The sequence below is a fragment of the Otolemur garnettii genome, unplaced genomic scaffold (genome assembly GCF_000181295.1).
Source record: "Otolemur garnettii isolate 467f Iridium unplaced genomic scaffold, OtoGar3 scaffold00155, whole genome shotgun sequence".
Taxonomy (NCBI): domain Eukaryota; kingdom Metazoa; phylum Chordata; class Mammalia; order Primates; family Galagidae; genus Otolemur; species Otolemur garnettii.
The window spans coordinates 1,332,029-1,350,002 of NW_003852550.1; the positions used below are offsets into that span (position 1 = coordinate 1,332,029).

Consider the following 17,974-nt stretch of genomic DNA (forward strand, 5'->3'; position numbering starts at 1 on the left):
CCCAAAAACAAACAAATAAACAACCAAAAAACCCCTCCAGCGGAGTGAAATCCAAAGTTCTTCCCATGGCTTACAAGGCCTGATGTGACCCAGCCCCCAGGCTGCCTCTCCTCCCCCACCCCATCCATCACTACTCTACCCACCTTGGGCTTCCTTCCTGCTAGTTCCTCACATACCCCAACCCTGCACCCACCTCAGGGCCTTTCTCCAGATAGTCTCATGGCTATCTTTTCCTCACTTTTTTCAAGTCTCTGCCTAATTTCACCTCCTCCCGAGAGGTCCTCCCTGACTATCCTGTCTAAAATAACATCCTGCTATCCCAATTCTGGGGATCCAGAGGAACCGAAATCAGTATGTTGAAGAGATGTCTGCTCTCCCATGTTCATTGCAACAGTATGCCCCACCGCCACGATGTGGAATCAGCCTAAGTATCTATCAACAGATGAGTGGATACAGAAAATACAGTACCTGTAAACAGTGGAATACTATTCAGCCATCGAAGAGAAGGAAATCCTGTCATTTGTGACAACGCGTATGAACCCAAATGACATTTGTACTAAGTGAAGTTAGCCAGGCACAGAAAGACAGATCTCACATACAGAATCTTAAAAAGTCTAACTCATAGAAGTAAGGAGGGGAAAGGGGATTCCCATTCTACCAGGCTGGCGTGAAGGAGGGGATGGGGAGATGTTCAAAGGGTACAAAGTTTCAGTTGGACAGGAGGAATAAATTTTTTGAGATCTATTGTGCAGCATGGTGACCACAGTTAATAATAATGTATATTTCAAAATTGCTAAAATAACACCCCCACCACTCCCATCCTCACTCACCCTTTTGTGTAGTCCCTTCCCCTTCCCCATTTTTCCTCACAGTCCTTATTTGCTCCCTAAAAGATAGTTATTTATAGTCTATCTTCCCCTGCTAGAAAGGCCACTCCATGAGGCCAGGGAGTTTTGTTTCTCTTATTCACTGCTCTATCCTTCATCACCTAGAACAGTGCCTGGCATGTTGTAGGCTCTCCCTAAATCTATCATATGAATGAAGAAATGTCCCCAAAGATGTGAGGGTGCCCCTCAGCTTGACTCCTGCATTTCCTGGCTACTAGGCTATACGGAACTCAGCAGGGGCTTGGAATACCAGGAGCTCCCAGGAAAGGCTTAGTTTTCAGTGATTGCTAATCATGCTTTCTGCTGAATTTCTGGGCAACTTTTTTGTTTTTATTTTCATTTTATTGAGACAAGGTCTTGTTTTGTTGTCTGGGCTAGAGTGCACTGGCGTCATGATAGCTCATTGCAACCTCAAACTCCTGGACTCAAGTCATCCTCCTGTCTTAGCTCCTGAGTAGCTGGGACTACAGGTGCCCACCACCATGCTGGCCATTGTTTGTGTGTGTGTGTGTGTGTGTGTGTGTGTGTTGGTATTGGTATATATTGAGTATTATGATTTTAATACATTTTTCTTCTTAAAAATATATACATTGTTTAGCCCCCTCTATATATCTGTGTAATTTGGTTTTGGTAGAAACAGCATCTCACTATTGCTCAGGCTGGTCTAAAACTCCTGGCCTCAAGCCATCCTCCAGCCTCTGACTCCCAAAGTGCTAGGATTACAGGCACAAACCACTGCCCCTGCCCCCTGGGCTACTTTTTAAGATAAAGAACCTGGCCAGGCGCAGTGGCTCATGCCTGTAATCGTAGCCCTGGGGAGGCCGAGGTGGGTGGATTGCCTAAGCCCACAGATTCAAGACCAGCCTGAGCGGGAGCGAGACCTCCTTTAAAAATAACCAGGGGATGTGGCAGGTGCCTGTAGTCCCAGCTACTTGGGAGGGTAAGGCAAGAGAATGACTTGAGCCCAAGAGTTTGAGGTTGCTGTGAGCTGCAATGCCACGGCACTCTACCCAGGGTGACATAGGGAGACTCTGTCTCAAAAAACAAAATAAATAAAGAACCTAGCTGATTATTGGGGCATTTCTTATAGCATTGGATAAACAAAGTGGTGCAGAGCCCAGAACCAGAAAGCCACAAGACCTGGGTTAAAGCTCCCACATCTCTGTTTCCAAATAGCATTGCAACTATAGATAAATCATGCTGGCGTGCTCGGTCTCCTTTCTCCCAAGTCTAAAATAATATCTGTCGTGCGCCTTCTTTATGGGAGCAGGGCATATCTGTGAGATAAGACCATTTCTGTAAATGCTTTGAGATGCTTATATTCAGATGTAATAAAAATCACCATTTAGATATATCTCACATGAAGAAAACCAAATACATAAAAATTCAATGTATGTCATTACTAAAACATTTTTGCAAACTCCCCTAGGCATAGAGCATTAATATTGGGATTCAATTTACTTCAATTCAATTCATGCCCAACTTTTCCCGAACACACCACTCATATAGCGAAGCACTTAGCACATCGCCTTGCACCCAGTAGGCAATCAATTCTTATTGACTCCTTAATCAGTAAGGCAAAGTGGACCTGTACTGGGACATCTTAACTCTGACATGACAATGATCAGGTTTTCCCCAGGAACGGGGAACTCACCAGCTCTCTGTTCTTTTTTCAGTCCCCCAAATCTGCCTTCATCAGTGCTGCGAAGAAGGCCAAGCTGAGGTCCAATCCTGCGAAGGTTCGATTTTCTGAGCAGGTGGCAGTTAAAGAAACAAATGCAGTAAGTGCAGCTTTGGCTCTCTCCCCTCCACCCGAGGCCAGAGTCTTCCTGACTGTCAGGTCTCCCTCTGGGGCTACTCAGTGGTGCACAGTGTTGTTCTGAAAGGCGTGGGAGGGTCCCGGTGCTGTGGGTGGAGGGGTAGTGAGTGAGGAGGAGTATGTGATATCCAGAATGGCTCTGGGCATCGAGAGGAGAAGGAACACTATTGATTCCATCAAGATCCTCCTGTTGCTTAGAGAAATTTCCATCCCTAACCCAATAGCTTACACCCAGAACAAGTGCTCCATGACCATCTTTTGGCTACTTGATAAAAGCAGAAAGGAAGTAATGGTTTTCTGAAGATCTGAGGAATAAGTGGCTGCTGAAATTGACCTCTCTTCACATTTAAGTGATCCTGCAACCCCACATCTTGACTGGAGAAGACTGCCGTGATGGGTGAATCTGCCTAGAGCAAATGATACAGACTCTCATTAAAGCACCACGTTTTTATTAGGTATCTACTGTGTTCCCAGTGCTAGAGGGGAGGCAAAAGAAATATATATGTTTCATAGCACTGGATATCTCTCAGTGATGTTCCAGGGTAAAAGTGGTTCAGATTGAGACAATATAAAATCTGCTACTGGGTGGTATGGTATGGAGGAGCAGACAATGTTCAACAGCCCATGCCACGCAGCTAACAACATAGCGGGGAGGGGAGTCCTGGCCAGTTGCAGTCTTTCCCACTGCTTTGTGGGTTTACATGCAGTGAACTGACTGCCCCAGATGTGCAAATAAGAAGTGGGTGGAGAGGAGAAAGATCTGTGCTGAGCAGTCATGGGTTCGAGGCCAAAGTACCCTAGGAATCTTTAGAAGTTGGTGATATCCCAGTGGGGGTGGAGGAGATAGCTGGAACTAACAGGCACTTCTGTGCTTTTGCAGGCTGTGGCAGACAGGGCCATCAGGGGGCCCTTGGCATTTACATACTGAGGCACAGCTGCAGTTGTTGAGAGACACTAGCAGGCCCAGATTGAGTGGGGAAATCAGCGGGAGGCCAGGCACTTCTCTAGTTCTTTGAGGAAGAGTCATTCAGAAGGGCTAGAGGACACAGGTGTCTTCCATCTCCATTTCCCTGAATCTCATCCCCAAACGGAGCCCATGCCCTCCTCCTCCTCCTCCTTTGTATAGAAGGAAAGCACAGGGGGGCTATAGGACCCCACTGTACAAGTTGTCTGAATTGTTGGTGGCTGGGACCCATGTCAACCCTAGCAGAAAAGGTTGAAGAGAAGCAAGGGTTGGTGAGCAAAGAGGAAAGTGAACGGTATGAAGTCCAAGTCACTAAGGGGAAATTTGTGTCCTAAGCCCTTGAAAACCCAGAGGACATATGAATTGATTTGGGAAGTATGGACAGGTGCATACAATCCCATCCCATCATTGCAGAGTAATCAACCGAGGTCAAGCCACTCAGTGAAGAACTCCCTCCCCTCCCCTCTTTTCATCTTCCTTCCACTGTCCCTGCTCCAATCTCTCCTTCCTCCACCATAGCTCCCCTCTCCGTATACCACAGCTAGGCCACAGGCAGAATCAACTCCCCGCTGCAGTCTATCAGAACACAAATGCCCCAGAGTAGGGAGGACCCACCCCAAGTTGCTTCTCTTCCTCCTGAACAAGCCATCAGGTCTGGTTCAGGGCTCTTGTCTGAGGGAAAGAGGGACATCAGTCTTCCAACTCTCTCTTTGCTCAGGAACTCACCTGATGTTACAACAGCACCACTGCCGCCAGTGTGGACCATAGTAACCTCATCACTGGTTGGGACCTGGGGGGCTCTAGGCCCAGGTGACTCTGGACTGTCCTATCATCCCCTTTTCCTTCGTGTTCCAAGGCTTTATTAAGCAACCAGAGCAAAAATAAATCCTGTGGGCGTTCCTTGCCAACTCTATTTTTAAGCAAAATCAATTAAGTAATTATCTGAGTCCAACCCAGTGTGCTAAATAAATCTTGCCACCACTGCGCATCATCAGCTGGGGATCCAGGGGCTTTGGGCTGGGCAGGAGTAAGGCATCTCAGGAGCAGGGAGAGGACTAGGGAGTCAGTTTTTATCCCATCAGTTCCCACTTGACCCCAGCCAAGCCTGACTCCTGATTCCTCACCACCAGCAACCAAAACCCACCCAGGAGACTTGCTTGTTCCTAATTGCTTTGTCCATGATCCATGACAGTCCCTAATCTGGACTGTGCTTTTTCGGCTTCTTTAAGAATCTATGCCCATTGGCTCGGTGCCCATAGCACAGTGGTTACAGCGCCGGTCACATACTGGTGGGTTTGAACCCAGCCCGGGCCAGCTAAAACAATAATGACAACTGCAATAAAAAATGGCCGGGCATTGCAGTAGGCACCTATAGTCCCAGCTACTTGGGAGACTGAGGCAAGAGAATCACTTAAGCCCAAGAGGTTGCTGTGAGCTGTGATGCCACAGCACTGTACCGAGGGTGACATACTAAGACTCTGTCTCAAAAAAAAAAAAAAAAATAAGGAATCTATACCCTCCATCTCCTTCAAAATCAAAATCGAATTTGCCTTGTCTACGGAACTTTAGCTGTTTGGTTTTTTCTAACATGTGTTTATGCCAGGTCACTGACATGAGTGGAGACTGGGCTCAAGTTCTCTATTTTTGCTGTAGTCCTCCTGGGGACTCAGCACAGTGCTAGGCATACCATAGTGGCTCAGTGAATGCCCACCGGATTAAGAATTCCGGCCATCTATGTAGCTTTTTCGTTCTGAGGAACCGATGGTGTTGCCCTGAGGAAATGTAATCATTGAAGTAAGTACATATTAGGCACCTGCTGCTCATTCATCAGCAGCCATTTATTGAGCACCAGCTGTGTGTCAGGAGCTTGGTTTAGTATGGGTACTGCAAAGATGAATAGGACATGGCTATTGCATTCTGAATTCACCATTTGATTGTGAAAGATTAAATGTTCTTTAAAAATATAATAAGAGCACTGAGAGGTTTATATAGATTGCTGTAGGAATGCATGAGTGAACCAGGTCCAATGTCTGACTATTGAGCTGGATTTTGAAGGATGAGTAGGAGTTTACCAAGAAGGGAAAGAGAAAGGCGGAGGAAACGGGATTTCTTTAATGAATTTTTACTGAGAACTTAACATGCACCACTCTATAAACTTCTAAGCAAGGAAAACTTTTGCTAAGAAGTTGTCAGGTGCTCAGAAAGATGCCTCACCAGTGGCTCAGCGCTTGTAGCTCAGTGAGTAGGGTGCTGGCCACATATACTGAAGGTGGGGGGTTCGAGCCCAGGCTAGGCCTGCTAAACACCAATGACAATTGCAGCCAAAAAACAGCCGGGCATTGTGGTGGGCACCTGCAGTCCCAGCTGCTCGGGAGGCTGAGGCAAGAGAATCGCTTAAGCCCAAAAGTCTGAGGTTGCTGTGAACTGTGCCCCGCGGCACTTTACCAAGGGTGACATAGTGAGACTCTGTCTCAAAAAGAAAAAAAACCAAAGATGTCTCGCCAGTGATTCTCAGTCAGGGTAGGCATTGCCCACTCCTAGAGACCTTTTGGAAATGTCTAAGAGTGTTTTAGGTCATCCCAAAGACTTGGTGTGCTATTGGCATTTTGTGTCTCAGAATCAGAGACACTAAGTGCCCCGCAGACAGTTGGAGGGTCCTGAATGATGAAGACTTGTCAAAGGTATGGAGGCATGGGAACTAGGAATAGAAGGCAGGTTGTAACTCTGGGGAGGTAGGCAGGGGCCAGGTCACAAAGGCCTAGGTGGCTATAAGGGAGGGGAAATGCCAAAGCAAAAGCATCGCGGTGGGGGGGGGAAGTGATCTTGGTTTGTGAAGGGCCTGGTGGAAAAGGATGTATCAGGAAGTGAAATCGGGTGAGTAAGGTGTGTTCCAAAGGAGGCCCTGCATCAGCCCTTCTGGGAGTGTATGATGGTCTCCGTGGGCCAAGCACTGCTCTATGGGCCAAGCGGTGGAGATCTGAACCACAAAGGGGGCACCATGATGTTAAATGAAGGGCGAACTTTTTATTTTTTTTTTGAGACAGTTTCACTCATTTACCCTGGGGCTGAGTGCCATGGTGTCATAGCTCACAGCAACCTCAAACTGTTGGGCTAAAGTGATCTTGCCTCAGCCTCCCAAATAGCTAGGACTGCAGGCATCTGTCATGACTTCTAGCTAGTTTTTCTATTGTTAGGAGAGACGGGATCTCACTCTTGTTCAGGCTGGTCTCAAACTCCTAAGCTTAGGCGATCCATCCACCTCAGCCTCCCAGAGTGGTGGGATTACAGGCATGAGCCACCGTGCCTTGCCGAAGGGTGAACTTTTGACACGGCCCAGTGCCTTCTTGGTGAATTTGGCTCTAGTTCCCGTGTAGCATTATTACTGATCCACTCTTTGCAGTGTCTGTGTCCTCCTGCACCTTTGGCTCCCTGTCCCTTTCACCTTTTCTCTGTTCCTTTCTATACCTTTCCTCTTGCGTCCCTCCTCCTTCTAAATGAGTCTCTCTCCCTGTTTTTTTCTGCTTCTTCACAGAAAATGATGAAGAAGGAAGCTCTCCTCCTCATCCCCAACGTCCTGAAGGTTTTCTTAGAAAATGGGCAGATTAAGTCATTCACGTTTGATGGCCGGACCACTGTAAAGGTACCTACAGAGTCTCCTTTCCCAGGCCAGCATTGACCTCTCCAGAATATAGCCCACTGTTTGTCCTGTGCGCTTCTGAGTCTACTTGCTGCCCAAGCAAGATGATCTTTAGCTCCCAATGCTTGTGAGAACAAGGCTGCAAAAATGCAGTCCACAGATGATGATGGAGCTGGATATTTGCATGCCCCACTGTGTGCTAGTCATTGTTAATGCTGCGTGTGTATGCACGTGGGCACATGGGCGCATGGGTGCATGTGGGCACTTGGGCTCACATCTACCGGTGAACTGTTTTGTGTTCATGTTGCACAGGGTCCCTCAGGAACTTAGGAACTGAGGAGCGTAAATATCATTAAACCACGGATAATAAGCATCAGTGATTTATATTGATATGGTAACACCTACGCAAGTTTACACACAGAAATAAACAAACACAATCTCTGGGGAGATTAGCTTAACCATGTCTTGCTTTTTAAATAACAAGCAGATCTTAAGCACTGAACCAAGATTTGAAAAGTCCAGCCATAGCCCCTTTGGCTATTCTTTTCACAGGAAGAGCAATTACTGAGCTGTGATTCTTAACAGCTCAGCCAGGCGTCTGAAATTCGTAGTGATTCTCTTAGTCCTGAGGAGCAGAGGCGATGATACAATTAACCCTCAGATTCACTCAGCTCTGGGACAGAAATATCCATTCCTTCTTCTTCTGGACTCTCTCCAGAAAGAGAATGCCATCCCCAGAATAAATGTTTTAATGTAATCAGTGCTGCCCAAACTGCTGGCAGCTGCAGTGCCTACCCAGCAAACCTACCTTGGCACACAGATGTCCTGTAGTTCCCACACTGAGACGAAGACAACCCTATAAATAAAGAAACCCCTGGACCAGGAAAACTTTACAAGGAGTTCTCAGGTGCTCAGTATGGGCCTTGCCAGTAGTTTTCAACCAGGGTCAATATGGCCCACCCTGGAAATGGCAAAGGGCATTTTGGGTCTTCACAAACATTTGGTGTCTCAGGATCAGAGATGCTAAGTATTCTGCAGGGAGTGGGACAGTCCCTGAATTGTGATGAATTGTCCTGCCCAGGCTCAGCCCCTATAGCTCAGCGGCTAGGGCCCTAGCCACATACACTGGACATGGCGGGTTCGAATCCAGCCTGGGCCTGCCAAACAACAATGACAACTACAACCAAAAAATAGCCGGACGTTTGTGGTGGGCACCTGTAGTCCCAGCTACTTGGGAGGCTGAGGCAAGAGAATTGCTTAAGCCCAAGAGTTTGAGGTTGCTGTGAGCTGTGATGCCATAGCACTCTACCCAGGGCGACAGCTTGAGACTCTGTGTCAGAAAATAAAAAAAAGAAAAAAAGAATTGTCCTGCCTGAAGTGCCAGTAGCACCCTCATGTCAATACACTGTGACTAAACCATGTTGATTAAACTAAATTTCTTTGGGGCAGCGTCTGTGGCTCAATGGGTAGGGTACTGGCCCCATATACTGAGGGTAGCAGGTTCAAACTCGGGCCCCGGCCAAAAAATTAGCTGGGCGTTGTGGTAGGTGCCTGTAGTCCCAGCTGCTTGGGAAGCTGAGGCAAGAGAATCACCTAAGTCCAGGAGTTGGAGGTTGCTGTGAGCTATGATGCCACAGCACTCTACCTAGGGCAATAAAGTGAGACTCTTGTCTCGAAAAAAAAAATTTCTTTGGACAGCTTAGGCCTGTGTGGGTCCCCCAGGGGACAGAGGATATTCTTAGGGTGCCATGGGATGGTGGCTTAGCTATTGAAGGTTTCAGGCTATGGGAGGGGGCATTGGAACAGAACTCTAGGCTACCCAAGTTGTGTCTGAATGTCCCTCCTCCAGATGTAGGTATCTCTTTGTATCAGAAATCTCCTCAGTATTTATTCATGAACTGGAATTTCCACTGTGGATTCTTTCTGGACAGTGTAGCATTCACTACCCTCTCTTTCCCCTTGGAGGCTTCTCCAAGGTTCTCTCACTTTACATCATCACTGCCAACTCTGGCTTCCAGGTAGCCCCAGCCTTCCAGGACAGCAGGGTTCCCCTCTCTCATGATCTCCCTTTGACTTCAGGAAGGGTGTGCTGGCTATTTATTGGGACTTTGACTGGCTGCCAAGCCACTTGTCCCAGAGAGGTACCTGGGTGAATTGACAGCCTGGCACAGGGGCTGTTACACTTGTAACACCAGTTGGCAATCACTGGCTTGGCTGTCCACAATCCCAGTACAGCTGAACTGCAAAGAAAACCTCATCTGTCCCTGACAGAGCTCCAGCAACACTGGCGCCTCTGTGACTACTTGGATAACACAAAGGGAAGCTCTCAAGTACTCACCAATTTCCAGCCTTACATTTGAATGGCTGAACATCTTTCAGTGTTCATTGAGGGGCTTGTTTGGCAACCCTGGTTGTAAGGGAGATTCACATTCCCAAGCCTGCTTCTTTCCAGCATTTGGGGGCTGAGAGATGCCAACTCGATGAACACACACACTGGAGCCCAGTATGTAAGCCAAAGTCACAGCAAATCAGTGGCAGAAGTCTTAAAAGTGACATTTGGGCAGCCCCCACCAATGTATTTCCAGACACCCTAATATCATTAATAAAAGTAGGGCAGCAGGTCAGACAGAGCCCAGAAGTAGTCAGATGTGTGACTGTACACAAGACAATAAGACATAGTTCCTCTGTGTGGCTACATTTTTCAAGTTCCTAAATTGATAGTCTGTAAAAGCCTGATATGGTCAAAAGCGAACAGTTTGCCAATAACTCAAGTTATTTGATTTAGATTATGAATCTGGAAATAGCACCCTTTTATTTTATTTTAGAGTTAGAGTGTCAAGCTGTCTCCCTGGTAGAGTGCTATGGTCGTCATACCTCACAGCAATTTCCAACTCTTGGGCTCAAGTGAGCCTCCTGCCTCAGTTTTTCTATTTTTAGTAGAGACAGGTTTCACTTTTTGCCCAGGCTGGTCTGGAACTCGTGAGCTCAAGCAATCCACCCACCTTGGCCTCCCAGACTGCTAGGATTACAGGCATGAGCCAGCGCGCCCGACCAATAGCACCCTTTTTAATCATATAAATGTAACTTTGGCTTTGAATAATTCCTAAGTAAAGAGTTGACAGATAAACCTGAATGAATGTTCTGATTTAGAAGAAAAGGGAAGAGAAGAGCTAACACAGTGCCTGGCACTGGGTAAGCATTCTGGAAATAATTTGTGGAATGCAAGGGAGAGAGGGAGGGAGGGAGAGACATGACTTTCTTGTGCCACATGCCTGGCCAAGAGAAGTTCAGAAACACCTACCTTCATCCCCTGCACCTTTGGTGTTCCCAGGGCCCAGCCCTCTGAGCAGCACTCAGGAGTCACTTTCCTCATCCTGAAGCACAGTGTTGGGGCTGCCATAAAGGCCGGCATCTCAAGCCTTCTCCCCGGGATTATCTTTCTTGGTGTTTGATTCTCCCTCCCATGCTTGGTGCTTAGAATAACTTAGAGCCAGAATGGATCTTCCTCTCAAGGCTTTTGTCTTCCACAGGATGTGATGGTGACATTACAGGACCGTCTTTCCCTGAGGTACATTGAGCATTTTGCTCTTGTCCTTGAGTACGCTGGGCCAGAACAGAATCACAAGTTTCTGCTTCTCCAGGACAAGCAGCCCCTGGCTTATGTAAGTAACTCCTTTTTCCTGGCTTGATAGCTTTATATGTGGCCTCTAGTCTAGAAGAGGACCTCAGGCACTTCCTGTCCGGAAACACGATGATAGACTCAGGTACCTCCCAGAAGTTGTGGTTCTCACCCAAAGCCAGTACTTCCCACCTCCAAAGGGCTTTTGACAGTGCCCTTTGTGACCTGAGAAAGGCATGTAGATTCTTAGTCTCAGTGTCTAGTGGGAAGAGTGTGGGCTAATAAGTCACGTGGCACCCGGAATGCTGAGTTCTAGAGCAGTGGCAAGTCTTCTGTGTTCTGGAACCCCCATTCGCTAGACTTTTCTGCGTTTAGGGAGAAACTTGGCTCTTTCTTGTTTTTGTTTTGTTCTTTGTTTTCTGTTTAGCACTCTCTTGCCCTGTGTAGAGTGCTGTGGCATCATAGCTCACAGCAACCTCAAATGCCTGGGCTTAAGAGATCCTCTTGCCTCAGCCTCCTGAGTAGCTGGGACTATAGGCACCCCCCATGACACTTGGCTAGTTTTTCCATTTGTAGTAGAGACGGGGTCTCACTTTTTCTCAGGCTGGTCTCGAACTCCTGAGCTTAAGCAATCCACCCACCTCGGCCTCCAGTGGGATTACATGCCTGAGCCACCTTGCCAGGCCTAAAAACTTGGCTCTTTGGATTAAGGCTATAAAACAGAAGGGTCAGTGGAATGTAATCTAGTGAGGTTAGGACAAGTGAGAGTTGGGAGTTGACTGAGTTAGGGCCAAGAATAGGCAGCATGCCGCCCACATCACCTTCCAAGGTAGAGTGGGAAAAACTTGTCTGGTCTTCCCATTCCTCCCCATATGGAAAAAGGCTGGGGGAATCCAGGATTGCTAGACAGCACTCCACCAATGGTGAAGCACCAATAAGTCTCAGAGGGGCAGCCAGTCAGTATTCCCAGGTAGGGTGGGACCGAGGTGAGGAGGAATAGTTGGGAAGAAATACCTTTTCAAAGCCTACATGGAAACCACGTAAAAACCAATAGCAGATGGAAAAGGAAAAAAAAAAAAAGATGAAAAGATTTTTGGAAAGACGGGTTCTTCAAGTTTAGTTCTCAGCCAAATGCAATCCAGAAACTCACAGGTGGGAAGGAAGGGTTGTAGGTGCCCTGCTTGGAGGGAGGCCTAAGTGCCTCCCTAGCGCCTATGCAGCCCTTTGAATATAATTGGTCTGTTGTTCCAAATGAGATTTTCAACTTTTTATGATGAAAAATTTCAAAAATACACAAAAGTAGAAGGAATATAGTATAATGGACCCTATTACCCATCCCTAGGATTGACAATTCCAATATATTGCCAACTTGTTTCATCTATTCGTTGACATGGGATTTTAAATCTTTGATTTGGCTTCCAATCAGCAATTTACTCTGCTTGAGGCTAAGCTCCTGTCAAGGTGAAAGCATGAGCCCCACAGCCAGAAAAGAATCTTGAGAAGTTCCCAGGAGCCCTCTCTTCCTACCTAGTGTCTTGGGCCTTAGATGCAATTGTTGATAAAGGTCATGTCTTAGATAAGTGATTTTAAAATTCCTATGATTTTGGGTCAGACATGCAGGAAAGACCTGGTCCCTCATCACTTCCCCGTAAAGAGAATCAGAATTTTCCAAGTGGGAGACAGAATGGGAAAGAACAGCCTGGCTCTACCCCAGGCTCCACCTTAAGGAGTCACTGAGCTGACTTCCCACCATCCCGGCCATTGATTCCACATCTCTCTTCTTCTCATCCTGGGCCTTAGGTGGTGCAGCGGACACACTATCATGGAATGAAATGCCTCTTCCGAATAAGCTTCTTTCCCAAAGACCCTGTGGAGCTCCTGCGTCGGGATCCTGCTGCTTTTGAGTACCTATACATCCAGGTAGAGTCTGGCTTGGGGACAAACAGACAGACAGACCAATGGACAGACAGGCAGGCAGGCTGTTCTACCATCACACTGCAGGCACTATGTAAGTTTTTCCAACCTCCAGGTATCTCTGAAGGGCCTTTCCATTTCTGCTGCTATTGTAGGCCATGGCCAAGTTGGTTAACATGGTGACGTGAGCTAGCTTTGGCTCAAAGTCTATTTGTCCACTCAGATCTCATCAGTGTTGAGAAATAAGAAACCATAGTAACTCTGGCATCTTCACAGGATCCCAAGGTTTAACAAGCCTATGTGGGTTTCAAGCAGTCCCAACCCCTAACACCTACCTCTAGTATGGGAATGATTCCCATGTTCATACAGAAACATTTAGTGAACACATACTCTGGGCTGAGACTTATGCTAGGTACTGGCAATCAGGGGTGAACAAAGAACTGTGCTGGCTCATTAGAGCACATGTGTACACAAATACATATGACAGCAGCACGGTGCATTTTATTATTATTTATTTATTTATTTATTTTTTTTTTAGAGACAGAGTCTCACTTTGTCACCCTTGGTAGAGTGCTGTGGCATCACAGCTCACAGCAACCTCAAGCTCTTAGGCTTAGGCAATTCTCTTGCCTCAGCCTCCTGAGTAGCTGGGACTGCAGGCACCTGCCACAATGCCCGGCTATTTTTTGTTGCAGTTTGGCCGGGACTGGGTTTGAACCCACCACACTCAGTATATGAGGCTGGCGCACTACTCACTGAGTCACAGGCACTGCCCAGCACGGTGCATTGTTAATGAGGGTATCCAGGGAACATTTTTCCAACTCTACATGGGGCAAAGCAGTGAAAGCTTCACAGAGGAAGTGATACATGCATGCTCTTAGCCTTGAAGGATGAATGGAGGTTTTCTGTGTAGAGTGGTAGAGTACAGGGGACTTATTCCAAACAGAAGGTCTTATGTTACAAAAGCCATGGTGGCATAAAATAGCATGGCATGATGAGAGCGCGGTAGTGATTTTTATTATAGTAGGAATAGGATCTGAGGTAAGGAGAAGTAGGAAATGCAATTGGAGAGACAGGAAGCAGGTGGTGAAGGGCTTAGCAGGCCGTGACAAACATAGGCTTTATGGCTGAGGCCAGGCAATGATTTTCAAAGTGTAGTCCGCAGACCAGCAGCATCGGCATGAACTAGAAGCTTGTTAGAGATGGTACTTCTCAGGCTCCAGCCCAGTCCTGCTAAATCAGAAACTGTGGAGGTGGAGCCCAGCACCCTGTGTTTCAACAAGCCCTTTAGGGGATCCTAATGCCCAGAGACTTTGAGAACCTCTGCTTTTTTTCTTTTCTTTTTTTTTTTTTTTTTTGAGACAGTATCTCACTTTGTCTCCCTTGGTAGAGTTGTGGCGTCACAGCTCATAGAACCTCCAACTCTTAGGCTTAAGTAATCCTTTTGCCTCAGCCTTCCAAGTAGCTGGGACTACAGGCACCCCCCACAATGCCTGGCTATTTTTTCTTTTTTCTTTTTTTTGGTTGCAGTTGTCATTGTTGTTTGGCAGGCCCTGGCTAGATTTGAACCCGCCAGCTCTGGTGTATGTAGCTGGCGCCCTTGGCTGCTGAGCTATAGGCACCAAGCCAAGAACCACTGCTTCATTTATTTCTTTTATTTCTTTTTTTTATTAAGTCATAGCTGTGTACATTGATACTATCATGGGGTACAGTGGGTTGTTACTATATACAATTTGGAATACTTTCATCCAACTGGTTAACATAGCCTTCGTGTCATTTTCTTAGTTGTTGTGTTAAAACATTTATATTCTACATTTAGTAAGATTCACATGTACCGTTATAGGATAAATCATAGGCTTGATCCCACCAATCACCCTCCCTCCACTCATCCTCCCCCCTCCCCTCCCCTCCCTTTCCCCTTTCCCTTTATTCTTGGTCTAAAATTGGGTTATAGTTTTCCTATGATAGCTATAAATTAGTTTCATAATAGGGTTAACAGAGTCTCATTCTGTTGTCCTGGGAAGAGTGCCATGGCATCAGCCTAGCTCACAGCAACCTCAAACTCCTGGGCTCAAGTAATCCTCTTGCCTTAGCCTCCCAAGTAGCTGGGACTATAGGCACCCACCACAGCATCTCTTTAGTTTTTCTATTTTTAGTATGGATGGGGTCTCCCTCTTGCTTAGGCTGGTCTCAAACTCCTGAGCTCTACCCATCTTGGCCTCCCAAGTGCTAGGATTACAAGCATGACCCACCAAGCACTGGCTGAACCACTACTTTAGGGCAATGATTATTAACCCTAGCTGTACATTAAAATCACCTAAGAAGGCTCGGCACCCGTAGCACAGTGGTTATAGCTCCAGCCACATACATGGAAGTGGGCAGTTTCAAACCCAGTCTGGGCCAGCTAAAACAACAATGACAACTGCAACAAAAAATAGCCGGGGGTTGTGGCAAGTGCCTGTAGTCCCAGCTACTTGGGAGGCTGAGGCAAGAGAATCGCTTAAGCCCAAGAGTTTGAGGTTGCTGTGAGCTGTGATGCCACAGCACTCTACCGAGGGCAACATAATAGGTCTCTGTCTTAAAAAAAAAAATTATCTGGGCGGCTCAGTGAGTAGGGTGCTGGCCCCATATGCTGAGTTCCAACCTGGCCCCGGCCAAACTGCAACAACAACAAAAAATAGCTCTGCACTGTGGTGGGCGCCTGTAGTCCCAGCTACTCAGGCTGAGGCAAGAGAATCGCCTAAGCCCAGGAGCTGGAGGTTGCTGTGAGCTGTATGATGTCACAGCACTCTACCAAGGGTGATAAAGTGAGACTCTATCTCTACAATAATAATAATAATAATAATTAATAAATAAATCATCTAGGAAGCTTCAGGAAAAAGTTCTCTGCCCTACCCGAGACCAATTACATCAAAAATCTATGGGAGTGGGGTCAAAACATTGGTATTTTTTTAATTCCTCAGGTGATTCAAATGTGCCCCCAAGGTAAAGAAATTCTGCTGGAAGATAGGAGAACAGAAATGATGAAAGCACAATTGCCTGGTTAGATGAACAATTTTAAAAGAGTACTCCAGCTGAGAAAGTACACTAGCTGGCCAGAACCAGGATCACAACGCAGGAGTGGGTTAGGTTTCAAGAGAGATTTATTTTTTTAGGGTACAATTTTTTAAAATTTTTTAATTTTTGTTCATTTATTTTTTGAGACAGAATCTGACTTTGTTGCCCTGGGTAGAGTGCCATGGCATCATAGCTCACTGCAACCTCAAACTCTTGGGCTTGAGCAATCCTCTTACCTGAGCCACCTGAGTAGCTGGGACTACAGGTATTTGCCACCATGTCTGGCTGGTTTTTTTCTGTACAGGGTGTCCATAAAGTTGATGTACAATTTAAAATAGTTGTGACTTTGTAAGTGCACACAAATTTTATGGACATTCTGTATTTAGTAGAGACAGAGTCTTGCTCTTGCTCAGGTTGGTCTCAAACTCCTAAGCTCAAACAATCCACCCTCCTCAGCCTCCCAGAGTGCTAGGATTACAGGTATGAGCCACCGCACCCAGCCTGCAAGAGAGATTTAAAAGGCAGATTTGATGGCTTTGACTTAGCATGTGTCTGGCAGGGATTGTATCACTCTATGAATTAGGGAATACAGGCAGTGGAATGGGTTGGGGGGGAATGAGTGCATTTTGGGAGATGTTGAGTTTTAGGACATACATAGCATTCGATAAGAGAAATAAAACCTCATACCTCACCTGTCTCTGATGGCACAATGTGTCTGACCTTTCTGGCTCTTCTGACAATCTAAAATGTTGGGCACATTTCTTTTCTCTTTCTTTGAGATAAGATCTCATTCTGTCACTGGAGTGCAGTGGCACCATAGCTTAGTACAGCCTCAAACTCCTGGACTCTCATGATTCTCCAGCCTTAGCCTCCCAAGTAGCTGAGACTACAGGCAGCTACCACACCTAGCTAATTTTTAAAAATTTTTATAGAGATGGGTTCTCACTTTGTTGGCCAGGCTAGTCTTAAACGTCTGAACTTAAGTGACCCTCCCACCTCAGCCTTCCAAATTGCTAGGATTATAGGCATGAGCCACTGGGCCCAGCAGGAACATCTCTCAAACTGCCTCAAATTCCTTAACCTACCCTCTAGGGGATAACATGTTATAGTTGTTCTTTGAATTTTATAAGTTTAGTTCTCTTTTTCTTTTTTTTTTTCCCTGAATTTTTTTCATTCAGGTTGCTTGTAGATTGCCTTGGTGATAATATTTTAGAATTGGGGAACAAGACCATGCCTACCCTATCTGTCCCTCCCCTTTATAATGATATGGACTTCAGCTGTATTCCTTCTTTTTTATATTTAACAGCTTCTTGGAGGTCTAACTGACACACAACTGTACATGTTTAAAGTTCACAGTATGATAAGTTTTGTCTCAACACAGTGTTCCTGGCAGAAAAATGCAAAAAGTAAAAAAAAAAAAAAATTAAGTTCTGACATATGTTTATGCCTCTGAAACCATCACCACAATCAAAATATTGAACATTAGGGTGGTGCCTGCAGCTCAAGGAGTAGGGCGCCAGCCCCATATACTGGAGGTGGCGGATTCAAACCCGGCCCTGGCCAAAAAAAAAAAAAAAAAAAAAAAAAAACTGCAAAAAAAAATATTGAATGTAGCCAATATGAGCATTGAACATATCCAATATGAACATATCCAATATTGAACATATCCTCCCAAAAGTTCCCTCAGGCCCCTTTGTAATTCTTCTCTTCCAGCCCCAGACAACCACTGACCTGCTTTCTGTCACCTCAGATTAGTTTGCATTTTCTAGAGTTTCATATAAACAAATCATGCAGTACATACACTTGTTTTGGCCTGGCTTGTTTGGCTCAGCATAGTTTTGAGCAACATCCATGTTGTTGCATGTATCCATAGTTCATTTCTTTTTACTGTTAAATAGTATTCCACAGTATAGATGTGGCAGAATTTGCATATTGATTGATTCACTTGTTTATGGACCTTTTGGGTTGTTTCCAGGATTTAGCTCTTGCTATAAAGCTTCCATGGACATTTGTGTTTGTGTCTTTGTATGGACATATGCTTTCTTTTTTTTTTTTTTTTGAGACGGAGCCTCAAGCT

General features: G+C 46.0%; 1 protein-coding gene across 1 annotated transcript in view; it reads left to right on the forward strand.

Annotated features, from left to right (window-relative positions):
• Positions 1-17,974, forward strand: part of FRMPD3 (FERM and PDZ domain containing 3) — a 76,274-nt gene that overhangs the window by 17,907 nt on the left and 40,393 nt on the right. Inside the window, exons 4-7 of the mRNA XM_023519074.1 lie at positions 2,564-2,668; positions 7,203-7,310; positions 10,838-10,969; positions 12,727-12,846. Coding sequence (XP_023374842.1) covers positions 2,564-2,668; positions 7,203-7,310; positions 10,838-10,969; positions 12,727-12,846 — 465 coding nt within the window. The remainder of the gene's footprint in view (positions 1-2,563; positions 2,669-7,202; positions 7,311-10,837; positions 10,970-12,726; positions 12,847-17,974) is intronic.